The 13,582-nt window shown below is 38.2% G+C and overlaps 1 protein-coding gene across 1 annotated transcript in view; it reads right to left on the reverse strand.

Annotated features, from left to right (window-relative positions):
- acvr1c (activin A receptor type 1C) overlaps positions 1–13,582 on the reverse strand; it is a gene marked incomplete at both ends in the record, with an annotated part of 62,354 nt that overhangs the window by 47,058 nt on the left and 1,714 nt on the right. Inside the window, 5 exons of the mRNA XM_083908450.1 lie at positions 2,718–2,951; positions 8,688–8,913; positions 10,692–10,739; positions 11,644–11,689; positions 11,800–11,938. Coding sequence (XP_083764576.1) covers positions 2,718–2,951; positions 8,688–8,913; positions 10,692–10,739; positions 11,644–11,689; positions 11,800–11,938 — 693 coding nt within the window. The remainder of the gene's footprint in view (positions 1–2,717; positions 2,952–8,687; positions 8,914–10,691; positions 10,740–11,643; positions 11,690–11,799; positions 11,939–13,582) is intronic.

Here is a 13,582-nt window from a genome sequence, read left to right on the forward strand (position 1 = left end):
TAGTTTTTATTAGTTATTAGTTTGAGTTTTTTTTGTAATATGGTGCACTTGCCAGGTGCAAGATACAAAAAGGTGATAATAAGTATTATGTCTCAAATGGAACTTTTCAAAATTGCCAGCAGAGAAAAAAAAATACACTTGATTAATTTAATTTTAAGACATTTTCACCACAATTGTAGTTATTTTTAGTTATTTTTTTAAACACACAATTCAGTATTAGTTAGTTATCGAGGGGTTAACTCTAGTTTTTATTTTTATTTCAATGAATCAGTGTTTTGTTCAATTTTAGTTTTTGTTGTTTTAATATGAAGAAAAATATTCACTTTATTCTCCACACATGAGGGTCATGGAGGTGCTGGTGCCAATCCCAGCTGACATATTGCCAAAGGTGAGGTACACCCTGTACAGGTCACCAGTCCATCACAGGGACACATCCATCCACTCTCACACTCACACCTACGGTCAATTTAGAGTGTCCAATCTGCCTAATCCGGAGAACCATTATTCACCGTTAATCTGCAGCGTTTCAGTTCACTGAGTGGGACTGCACAGTCAAAAACTCAGATGAGGTGATTAAAAACCACTTCACAGCTCACAATCTGAAATTAATAACAACCTTTGCCTACAGAGGGCGCCGCTGCTGAGAAACCCCACATGGTGTTTCTTTATTGGGGGGTAAAAAAAAAATCCAATCCCTTCACTTTTGTTGTTTTTTTAGCCTTTTTCAAACTCCCAAAAGCATAAAATGTCTCCACCAGGAGAGCAACACATCTACAGATGCCCCAGTGGGCGACGCAATGCCTCGTGAACCAAACCACAGTTTCCTCAGACATCTGTAGCCTTTTACCTAAAAAACACATCCTGCCATGTGTCCAACTGGGGCTCAGATGATATGATGCAAAAACAAGACTTTACTCTGACCTGGTGGCAAAAGACACAGAGATGTTTCGCTCCGCGTGAGACGAGGAGGCGATTTTGCAACAAACTGCTTGACACATCCTCTCAGCAATTGACGGATGGACACTATTAAACTAAAGTGAAAATGCAGCCGCACAAAACTAGTAACTGCTATCACATAAAAAAAACTGCAATTTCAAGTTTCCATGTACGAAATACACATTAAATATCGCACGAGCAGCACAGTGGAACAAACTCATTGTAGTCTCCCTCATTCACAGTCAACACCATCCCGGCCTCAGGCTGTCGCTCCAACAGTCTTATCAACAGTCTGCAGGGCTCCTCGCGCTAAATCTCCTGTAAAACCTTCACGTTTTGTGAAAGTGGCCGCCCTCGCACTATTTCAGCAAGCTTTAAATATACGTTTGATGCAAACATCAGTGGAGGAAATGGACAGTCTTCCTTGTTTGTTTGTTTTTTTGTTTTATTTGGAATTAAAAATCAAAAGTGGACACATGCTTGTTTCATACTAGGATTTACTCGGCTGTACCTAGGACATACTATAATTTAATGAATGATGTTCTATTGAAAAAGTGTTAAAACGCCATTAACTCCTCATGTTTACTGATGTTATACATTCAAACTGAGACCCTGGAGTTGCCCCCTGGTGGCTATTCAATATATTCTTACTTCCTGATTAGCTTCACCAGCAAACCAGAAGACTCCATGTCCATTTGTATTATGCTCTATGGTCTATGTACACAACTTTTGTGCCAGATTGTCAATAAACCTCATGGAACTGACACATTGGCAAACTGTCTGATACTTCACCTTCCTCTCTTGTGTTCAGGAGTTCAGCCAGCACATCACTTTTCCTGCGGCGTGACAGCAATCACCCTCAGTCCTGATAAACATCTTTGCCACCTTAAAGGTGCATTATGTAAAAAATCTAAAGCAACTGGTCATAAAATCCTCCTAATATGTCACAGAGACTCAGGAAAAATGTTCATATAACAAACTGAACTCACCAACAACAACAGTACAGACAAAATATTTGTATTAAAAACAAATATTCTACCAATCTGCCATCTACCAATCATTGCAGTCAGTAGAGTCTCAGCTGCCGAGCAACCACGGGTTACCAGTTACGTCAGCAAACGAAACCTAAAGGACCACGGTATTTTGAATTTGCATGTAGTAACCGTTTTTGGCCACATTCTTACATATGGCACCTTTAACTCAGGAGCACTTGTAATACTTAAGAGTAAATAATAGTTTGAATGCAACACAGTGTTTTCTAAATGTGTGTACACCTATATGGTGAACTGAGAAGTTAGTCTGGATGAACAATAAAAAATATAATCTTTAAAAGCATGAATAAACCCATACATTTAGCAGTTTAGGGTTTTGTGTCCGTGGGTGAAAAAAGTAATCGCCCTCTGCTTTAAGGAGAAATTCCAAACAACAGATGCATGAGAGGCTTTTAAACTCACAGCAGGACGACAAGCCCGACAAAGTATTTATTTATAAATCAGACGAGGGAGGGTGAGGATCACTAAACACCATCTCACAGCCTCTGCCAGATTTGTTATGTCACAGGATCTAGTAGGCTCAACATCCACCTCGTCTAGTCAGGGCCAGAATGAGTGGGAAATCCCACACTGATTAGGGCTGTTGCTGCTGCCGAAATGAACGCACAAACAAAAATCTGACTGAGCGAATCAGTTTTGGAGCAAAAGCGTCGCTGCGGGAGCGCCAGGTTGTTTAAATGTCAATAAAAATAACAATGATGTTGCACTCGGGGAGGGGGGGGGTTTTACCTGAGTGAAGGTGCAGAGTCACGTTGTTGCAGAAGTCGGTGAAGCAGCAGTTTCTTTTGGACACGTTGTTACGGGAGCTGTAACAGAACATCTGGCCCTTCATCTCGGTGGGCGTCAGGCAGGACTTCACCGTCTCCTCCTTGCCGTCGATCAGCATCACAGAGTTCCAGCAGGCACCGTCGGAGGTCGTTTCACAAACGTGGTTGGCACACAGCTGGCACACGCACCTCAGACCTGAAAGCATTAAAGGGAATTGTTTTATTCACAGTAGCAACGCTTTTCATTCACAGTGTCACAGTTAAAGCATATGGATGCACCTGTTACGTAAGGAGGTCTATGCCCTTAGATGGCTGAAGGTGGAGCAACCTGTGTAATGCCTCTTACTTTAACACCCAGATAATCTTGTGTTCTACTTGGGAACTGCTGTCATGCTTTGTTTGATAACACGGTGAGTGATTGATAAGAGAGGCTGCACTGCCAGCTCACTGTATAAAAGAGAACATGGAAGAAAAAAAAACCTAAAGATATTATTTAAAAATCATAGGAAGGCTCCACATTTTACTGCATCAGTTATCCATAATAATACAGCTGAAGTAAAAATGTCCACAGCTATTTTCAATTCTCTCCACAGTGTTTGTTAGAAAGAAGAAAAAAAATATGAGGACAATGGGACACAGGTCAATCCTTGACACTTGGAAGAAACATTAAAGAACATTCTGAAAATCTTCTTAGAGAAGAAGGTCAGACGAGATGACCACGTCTATATGAGGAGTAAAAAACTTAAACTTAAATCTGAGATTAAAAAATGTAATGTCTCTCTCACTGTCTGACCTATAGGCACATTTTGACCGACTGAACATGTTATTTCAATGGGTTTAAATGGTGTTTTATTATATAGCAATTTTGAAGAGGGATTAACATGCATTTTACTGCACCTGAAATATGCTGATGGTCATGGGAGAAAGAAAACATGTCACACCTGCTGTTTGTTGCTAAGTAAACTAGCCATTATTCTGTGCTTAACATATCCTCAATCAGAAATATCTTTTCTATAAAGAGTTCTGTAAAGCTCTAGCCGCTGTAAAGAGCAGACCAAAAAGAAAAAAAAAAAAAAAAACAGATTAGGATTTAAGTTCAGAACAAACATGGCTGGAATGAGAGCGAGAGAAGTAATTCCGTCACCGCATACCTGGGGAGTTGCCTGGCAACAACGTGAGCAAGGACAATGACAATTAAATAAAGTTACTTATTTCTGTAGCCCTGAAAGTCAAGAATAAGAAGCAGGGTTGTGCAATTAATTGTGTTGCATCGTTCATTCATTCATTCATTCATTCATTTCAACAGTGCTGTCTTATTGAGGGTCACAGGGGGAGCTGTAGCTTTCACTCACACACACAGTCATTCATACAGGTACAGGTACAATAAAGGCGATAAGACGGAGATATCAAGTCTTTAACTGGGATCTCAACATGTGACGTTCTAGCTGTGAGGAATAAATTCTGGCCATGGCACCACTGTGTGGTATAACACCAAAAATGTACACTGGTGTCTTTAATGAAGCATCCAGAGTTATTCTGCTCCTCACCTGTGGAACAAACGTTCCTGAATACCTGAGGTCTGCTGCTGCTGCTGCTGCTCAGACTGTCAGCGCATTTAAATCAGGCTTTAAAAACATTATTGTTTCGTGAAGCTTTCCCTTAAATCCTCACATAATCATCTTAGTGCATTTGAGAGACAAGAATGAACACATTTTATTGGCAAATCACACTTGTATCTCTTATCATTCTAATTTTAATGTTGATTTTAATGTCATTTTCATGTCTTGCTTCTGTCTTTTTTTTTTTTTTATGTATTTCTGTGCCTTTGTAAAGCACTTTGAGTTGCTGTGTATGAACCCTGCCTTAAATAATGGTAGAGAAATATGAAATACTATGAAGATAGTGTTTGTTGCTTAATAACAGACCATATATTTGAAGGGATCCTCTGCACAAAACTGACATATTGTGGTACGAACTGTACACCTTACAGTAAGTGATAGTTTTGCCTCTGAAATGACACTGTGACAAAACTGTTGCCCATATGTTTTCACTGAAATATCACAGTTTGTACATTTATTTAAGTTTTTTGGGTGTTTTTTCCCTCAAAGGCAAAGATATAAGCTGTTGTGAAATTGGGGCTCGACAGGGGTCAAGTTTGAAGTCACCACTTTTATTGCTGTTTGTCCTTGAACGTGTGAAGGGGGGAAAGGTCAAGTGTTACGCAGCGTGGCTGCGAGAGGTACTGACACACACACACACACACACACACACAGTCCACATGTCACAGACATGTGAGCGCAACAGAGCCGAGAGATATTTGTGAAGTTTGTGTAAACTGATCGCTCTCCCTTCACAAAAGTCCACAGAGAAAACCGGTGGGTTTCTTTTTCAGCTCACATGGTCACAGGCAGAGGTGGAAAGTAACGAAATACATTTATTGAAGTTACTGTATTGAATACTGTTTTTGTGTATTTTGTATTTTTTTAAGTACAATTTAAAATCAGGATTTTGCATTTTACTTGAGTATATATAGACTCAAGTATTGTACTTAGTTACTTTATAAATCCTATCCTATATACACCAGAACCAGACGAATGATGATGTGATTAGCACCAGCACAAAAGCGACGTAATATCCTGTGTGAGCTCCAAAATAGTTTTGGATTTCTGACCCCTTTTCATATTTCTACTACCCTCACACCCCACGCAAAGTGACTGAGTAACTTTTACTTAAAGTACATGAACTACTTTTACTTCTACTTGAGTAATATTTCATCAAAGTATTGGTACTTTTACTTGAGTACAATATTTTAGTACTTTTTCCACCTCTGGTCACAGGAGCAGCTGATGTAGACTGCTGCTTCATTCTGTCGCTTTCTGTCACTGTTACAAATCACCAAAGTCACAAAATAAGACATTTGATGTCATGGATGAAGGCAGCAGTGGTTCAAATTCCCTTTTCTCTATATAATTCTCTATAGACTTTGGTGTGAGGGAGTGAGGGGTTTACAAACAACAACAACTTTTGGAAAAGGCTGCGTGATGCTGAGATAAAACAGTATTCTTGTTTTTTACTGTTGCAGATGATCACTGAGCTCCTGCAGCTGCTTCTCTGAGCACAGAGAGGAATCACGTTTAACCTCACGTACATTATGAACTGTCCCTTTGAGAGCTTTGCTTTGTTTTATTAGGTCAACAAAGTTTTTGTAAATCCATCAGCGACTGTGACTCTGGGGTTGATGAAGAAACTGCACATCTTGGCCTGCGTTCAAGTGTTCCTCATTGCCAAGAACGTCCTCATGGGTTTAGAAACATGTGCAGCTCTGATCCTATAAACTATATGATGGAACAACGTTGATAATGTGCACAATCACTGAGTTTATGTGTGTTTATAGCAAATCAGAATATAAAGGACTGGCTCTGAGACGCTCAGTAAAGTCGTCATGGGCCTTTTGTGTTGAGGTAATCTTTAAAAGAGAGAGAAAAAGGTAAAAACTATGACGACTGAGAGACTAAGAGAGGTCTAGTTTGACTTTGTGTAATTAAATTGGACCACACTGACTCAAAAAAAGAGTATCAGAGACTGGAGTAATCATTTCCTCGGGCGAGCAGACTCATTGCACTCAATAGTCAAAAATGCTGCCAGCGATATTTTTGACAGTCGCAAGAAAATGGGTCTAAGTGGAAGGAGAGAGTTTGCCAAGTGCAACACAAGTCTCTTTTCTGTCCCATTGAAGGAGATGTGGAAATTAACAGCACACTGAGTGAGATTTGGGGGGGCTGTGTTTTCCCCAATGTTAAAATGCACATTGTGATTGGTCAAATGCAAAAAACACCCCGTGAAAGTATATTGTGAGCATAGACAAGAGACACATAATCGTATGAGCTGAATTTGTGTTTAAAAGTCAGATTCTGTTATTATTGAAATGTTACCCCCTTTCAAAATTAACTTTCACACACACACAAAACACACAAAACCTTGTTTTCACCTGGTGCACATATTCATGTCTGTAACTCTACATATACAAGATGTTTTTTGTCTAGTAGAAAGGGGAATCACTTTCATCTGCTGTGGAGGGCAGCATTACACCCCTCAGTGTACACTCTGCCTGAAATGATTATTGTTATTAATATTATTAAAATGAATCATAACAGAAAAAAGAAGAAGAAGAAACCGTTGGTCCTTCATTTATAGTCTGGAAGCTGCCACTTTATAATATACTGTGAAAATGCAGTGCGATTAGCAAATATGGAAATGATGATGAGTTTCTTAATGAACTCGTTTTTCTGAGTATTTTCACAATGAAGTCTATAAAATGAGGAGGAAAATATGCTAATTGAAATTTCTAGAGCCAGATGGTTGAAAACCAGCAAACCATTCCCATATATGACAAAAAAAGAGAAGTGGAATATCCTCATACACAACTAAAATAATAGGAGAGTCTGGTGTTATTAAGCGAAATAAATAATTATTTATCAAAATAATTGCAGGTTAATTGTTAACCAACTATTTGTTTTAAATCTGGGGAATAATGAAACAAATTTGGTCTACAAAAAAATAAATAAACACCATTCAGATGAAGGTGAATTTTTCTGTTCCTGTCCTGTTAAAACATGTTGGTCTGAAATCAGTGTAATAAATAAATCCATAAATCAAATGCTTAGAGAGAAAAGATGGATAATGGTGAGTGAAACTGGAGAAAAATTTGATGGAAATCTGAATAAATAAATTCAGGGACAAATAAATGAATACAAATTCAGTTAAAGACACTGAATGTGAATGTCTTTAGAAGTACGCTTTAGTGAGTTAAACATTTACATACTTGAACAAACTTAGTTTAAGGGCTGTAAAAGTCAGTCTTATCTATTAAGTCACGACTGTATAGTATATGACTGTATGTGAATTTCATCAACATTAACTATGTGTATCTGTTTATTACTGGTGTTTTTTTACGGCAGCTGCCATTGAGTTTCATTTCTGTGACTTCTTTCGATAATTGTGTAAATAAGAATGTTGTAATAAATGTCATAATAAATGTTATGCCCTCGCCACAGTCTTACAGCATATGTATGGAAAAGCCAATTTAACTCTCACAATATTCAGTACAATATGTAATGTTTTAAATGCACCAAAAAGGTTGCTTGTTGGAGGTAATCATTTGAATTTAGAGCTCAATCACCAACAACAACAACAACAACAACAACAACGACAACAACGACAACAACGACAACAACAACAACAACAGCCCAAATCTTGCTGCTTTTTTTTCAGGGGTCTCAAACTCGTCACTTGTGGCCCCACAGTCCATGTCCTGTGGCCCTACATTATTATTATTATTATTATTATTATTATTATATATTAGGTTATATTTATCACATTATTAAATTCAATATTTAATTATATATAAACTTGTGTAGTGTTTTAAGTACAATTATTTTATTATTTATTATTGTCATTATTATTATTTTATTACTTTGGTTCAATGCCATTTATGTCTGTTTTTATTATTTGCAGATTCATTTTTTGCATCATATAATAAAAAGTATGTCATTATGCTGTGAACTATATATATGTATATACACATACATATATACATATATCAAAACAAACACTTTTACTTTGAAAAGGTGTGTGATATCATCCAACACATTTTTTAACAGCAACATCATGATGGAATATCAACATATCATTTTAATGTTGAATTGCTAAACAGTTCAGTTTAAAGTTTAAAGCCCCTAAAATAAGAGTTTTTTGTATAAAATATTGAGTTTAAGTCAGTTAAAAGACACTTTAACTAATTATCCACGACTGAATAATGCTAAGATTTAGATTCTTAATGTCAGGTAAAGTAAGAGTACTCTGTGTACTCGGTGTACTCTGTGTACCAGCTCTACTGTAGTTCAGTTGAGTTACAGGTCAGTTTATACTATACCTGCTGTCAGATGGGCGACACACAGGAAGATCAACGCCGTTTTAAAGCTCTGATTCCTGGCACAAATCATGGCAAGAGACGCATCTGCTCCTCTTTCGTTCCCCTTCTCCTCCTGCAGCAGCAGCAGAAGCGCACGGTTCACGCACCTGCTACTCTCCTCCAAACGCAGCGCTGCATGTTGTGTGCTGAAGTCTGTCGGCCATGCGCCCTGACACTGAAGCTCTCTCTGTGAGTGAGTGAGTGAGTGAGAGAGAGAGTGAGAGAGAGAGTGAGAGGCAACGTGCAGGAGGGAGAGAGAGAGAGAGAGAGAGTTTGCTCCGCCTCTGCTGTGGAGAATATAAGAGGATTATCTCTGCAGAACCTGTGATACACACAGACACACAGACAGACATGTGAAGGAGTGAGACCTGCTGCTGCTGCTGCTGCTGCTCAAACACAACTGTCTGTGCTGCTACTGCTACATATGCAAATGACCTCTGCCCACCCAGCTGTCTCTTTACTCACTTACTTACTTTATTTTTACTTAGTGACCAAACCAGATCAACGTGTTCGACATCACTGACACATAATGTATATATGACACAGGGTCGTCAAGGCCAAAATGCCAGATTTCTCACTTAAAGTGAATCAGTAAACTGCTTGTAACCTGCTTTGAAGTTTGCTCAATAAACAAAGTTTAAAATAAAATAGTTCAGGGGCCACATAGAGCAGTGTTTCCCAATCCTGGTCCTCAGGGAATACGGCCATGCCATGTTTTAGATGTTGCCCTGCTCCAAAAAAAACCCACCTGATTCAAATGACACATTAATTTTTTTTTCTTTACAAATGTTGAAACATTACATTTTTGAAAAAAAAAAAATTATAATACATTTTTTTATTATACATATTTTCTGTTTTTAAAGACATTTGAAAATTTCAAATTTTTTTGAATTTCTTTTTGACAAAAGTTAAAACAACATTTTTTGAAAAAGAAGAATGACAAAAGTTGAAATATGACATTTAAAAAAATAATAATAATAAATTGCCAAAATAGCCAAATAGCCAAAATTTGTATCATGTGTTTTTGGAGCAGGGCAACATGTAAAACATGGCACATCAGTGTTCCCTGAGGACCAGGGTTGGGAAACACTGACATTGAGCACAATTTGAACTCAAGTGGACCGGACCAGTAAAAAAATAGCATAATAACTCCCCTTTTTTTTTTTAGAAAACATATTATGAACAACCTGGAATTTCTTGAGGAAAAATAAGTGCAATTTCAACAATATGTTTATCATTTAGACGCGTGCAAGATCACGGCGAAACTACAAAGACACAAAACATTTAGTCACAGCTATCTGGAACTGAAATACACACGTTTTGCTTTATTTGTCCTGAAGGAAACTTCAAGGCCCTTCTCAATGACCTGAATTTAGGAGATGGACAGATATGGGAATGCATGAGTTCTTGTATCTATTCAGAATATCTGTTCCTGTTTTTGATGGGAACCCTGTGGTGTCATCCAGATGGGAGCAGCGCTTACTCAGAAGTCAGAAATGACTTTTCTTATGACCTATAAAGCAAAATATACATTTTAAAAGTGGATTGTTTCTAAATGAGTGCTCTATAAAACGACCTTGCAGCTTTGTTTCCTATGAGTGCCTTTCCAATCGAAAAGGGTGACGTTATGAAGTTCCCTACTGTCCCTTCATGACAGTGTCCTAAAGGGTGGACTTGCCTGCCTTAGAGGAAATGATGTTCAATGCTGTACAGAAAATTATATGTTAGTGGTTGCTATCCCACTGGTGCACAGTAGGTGCACTTTGAATTTCCTCCCCCTGCCCTCCAAATGTCTGTGCACGCCACTGTTTGCATTGCCAAAGCCAAAGTGTAAAAAATAATACAAAATTTTGTGCTGACAAAATGAAAACAAGAGCTTTCTTGCAGGGACTTTCCCTCATTAAGACAACCTGAACAAAGCCTTAAACTCTAATAATCTTAACCTAATCACAACTCACATTTTACCTTGACCTTAATCTCAATCTCAATCTCAATCTCAAACTTAACCTTAACCTTAACAGATAACAAATACACAGAACAACTGTGTATCGACTTCAATAAAATAGGACATCTAACTAAAACTATATCCCTAACCTTAACCAGTTAAACTTTAAAGGTACCATACGTAAGAATGTGGCCAAAAACGGTTACTACATTCAAATTCATAATACCGAGGTCTTTTAGGTTTCGTTTTCTGACGTAACTGGCAACCCGTGGTTGCTCGGCAGCTGAGACTCTATTGACTGCAATGATTGGTAGACGGCGGTAGGTGGCGCCACATGCCACAAAACATGATTTCAAAACATAAACATGATTTGCAGTCTGCAAAATATTTTTTTTAATGCAAATATTTTGTTTGTACTGTTGTTGTTGGTGAGTTCAGTTTGTTATATGAACATTATTCCTGAGTCTCTGTGACATATTAGGAGGATTTTATGGCCAGTTGCTTTAGATTTATTACATAATGCACCTTTAACTTTAGCCTGCAGAGGTGAGGTTCTTCCTCACTGAGACTGGGTTTTGGTTCCCATGAGGACTACTATTCTCAGAAAAGACAGTGTTATACCAGAGATGTTGCTTAAAAAGGCAATAAAAACAAGTACGTACACACACACACACACGCTTACAGAAATATGAACATGACAGGAGATTTAACTTTCTCGAACTCCATGTGCACACGTGTGCGGCTGATATTACATGAATGTTCGGGATTCGTAGATTTACAGTTAATCCTGGGTCCTGGCACAGAGCCACCAAATAGAATAATAATATCTGTGATGTTGACACTGAACTTGAAAGTAAGCACACACGGAATCTGCCAAAGATGAATTAACAACACTGTGGTGGCTCCTGGGTGAACTGGCAGTTCTTTACTTTGCCTGTTTGATAATCCAGCCCTAAGCTGCCTACCTCACACCCATGTGGGCACTGCAATTCCTCCTCCTGTGCGGATGTGAGCGGCACTCGGATCAGAGCAGCGCGAAATGGATTCCCAACGCCAAGTAAAACACACGCGGGGTCACATTTAAAGCTGAACGTGTCCGTTGGACTCTCTCCTGTGTGCAAAGCTCACCTGTACGCGACCAGGTATTTACAGCAGGTCAGAAACATGTGATATGAGTCGTGTTTCTGCTGCTCAGGCTCCATGGCAACAACAGGTGCCAGTGTCACCAGGGCCAGTGAAGGGCTGAACTGAGCTTTAAACCCAGATACTACACGAGAAAAATGCAGCAAGGTTGCAAACTACAGACATCACAGCTTTGAAAACAATAGAACTACCTGCTGCTCTGTTATTACTTATACAAACGCCACTAATACTGAAACTCCTGCTCTTATTGTACCATACTACTGTACTAAGTGGAGATTATAATGTTATGGCTGGCAAAAGTTAACTGATAACGAGCCAATAACAGAGCAGTTCATTCATGGTTAAGTTATTAATTACACAGAACCATAAGGAAATACAAAAACCGGGTTGACTCTGTTGCTCTGTGCCACACAGATCAATTGACTCTGAATATTCAAAAAGTCTCCAAGCATCTATCTTCTCGTAGTATATTAATCACTGCTCGAACTTGAACTTGAATCTATCGTTCGTGTTTGACTGATCTGCCCGGATTTCTGTTGTAAATGTAGTTTCAGTGCGGTTTTTGACCTTTTTTCCAAGCCAAATGTTGATTTGGTGCATCATAAGTGCAGATTTCAAGCTTGTCAAAGTGCAAAGCTATACATTAGTGCGAAGAATATTATGAAATATGAAAGTAAAGGCAGCCACTGAAATATGGAGTTTGTGTTTCAAGTAACGAATATAGTCTCAAAGCTGCAGCGATGTACTTCAGCTGGCACTGTACAGACTGTACGAGATGTCAAATTAAAAAAAATAAACAACCAAATCCCTGGCTAATGAATTGATTGAAGCTGCAGTGTGTGTACAGTTTAAAGGTGCATTATGTAATAAATCTAAAGCAACTGGCCATAAAATCCTCCTAATATGTCACAGAGACTCAGGAATAATGTTCATATAACAAACTGAACTCACCAATAACAGTACAGCCAAAATATGTGTATCTTTTGCAGACCGCAAATCATGTTTATGTTTTGAAATCATGTTTTGGCATGCAGCGCCACCTACCGCCGTCTACCAATCATTGCAGTCAGTAGATTCTCAGCTGCCGACCAACCACGGGTTGCCAGTTACGTCTGAGCTACAGTGGCGGAGAAAAAGAAACCTATATGGTATTTTGAATTTGAGTGTAGTAACCGTTTTTGGCCACATTCTCACATATTGTGCCTTTAAATTTAATAAATATGTCAATTACATGCAAACCGTTGCCAAATGTTGCCACACAATGGCAAATACATGCAGATTTGGGGTTAGGTAAATTGGACACTTAAAATTGACATTGCGTGACAATGTGCCACTGAAACCCATTAAAAATGTTGATCTCACTTCCATTAAAGCAAAAAACATGTATGTTATATGTAGGTGTCAATAATTGTGGGCTTTTGCCTCAGAAATTATATTTTTTTTACTACAAATGGCATCATTGTTGGATATACTGTATATAGGAAAAAACATGCAATTTCCAATAGATGGCACTGTCACAAGTATTGCTGCTAATTAGTGACATATCCCAGGCTCTAATAATCCATGACGTATAAAGTTAATATATGGAATTTTTTCCATCTAAATAAATGGTGGCATCGCAACAAAAACTGGCATTTGAAGGGTTAAAATCTTTAAAAATGGATCAGTATTTGATATGATAATTAGGTCAGATGTAGGTGAAAATTAATCAGCTCAGTGAAACTAGAATATAATAATGTATAATATATTTTTTGTGCTTAGCGGTAAA

Source organism: Microchirus variegatus (assembly GCF_963457635.1).
Source record: "Microchirus variegatus genome assembly, chromosome: 22".
Lineage (NCBI taxonomy): Eukaryota > Metazoa > Chordata > Actinopteri > Pleuronectiformes > Soleidae > Microchirus > Microchirus variegatus.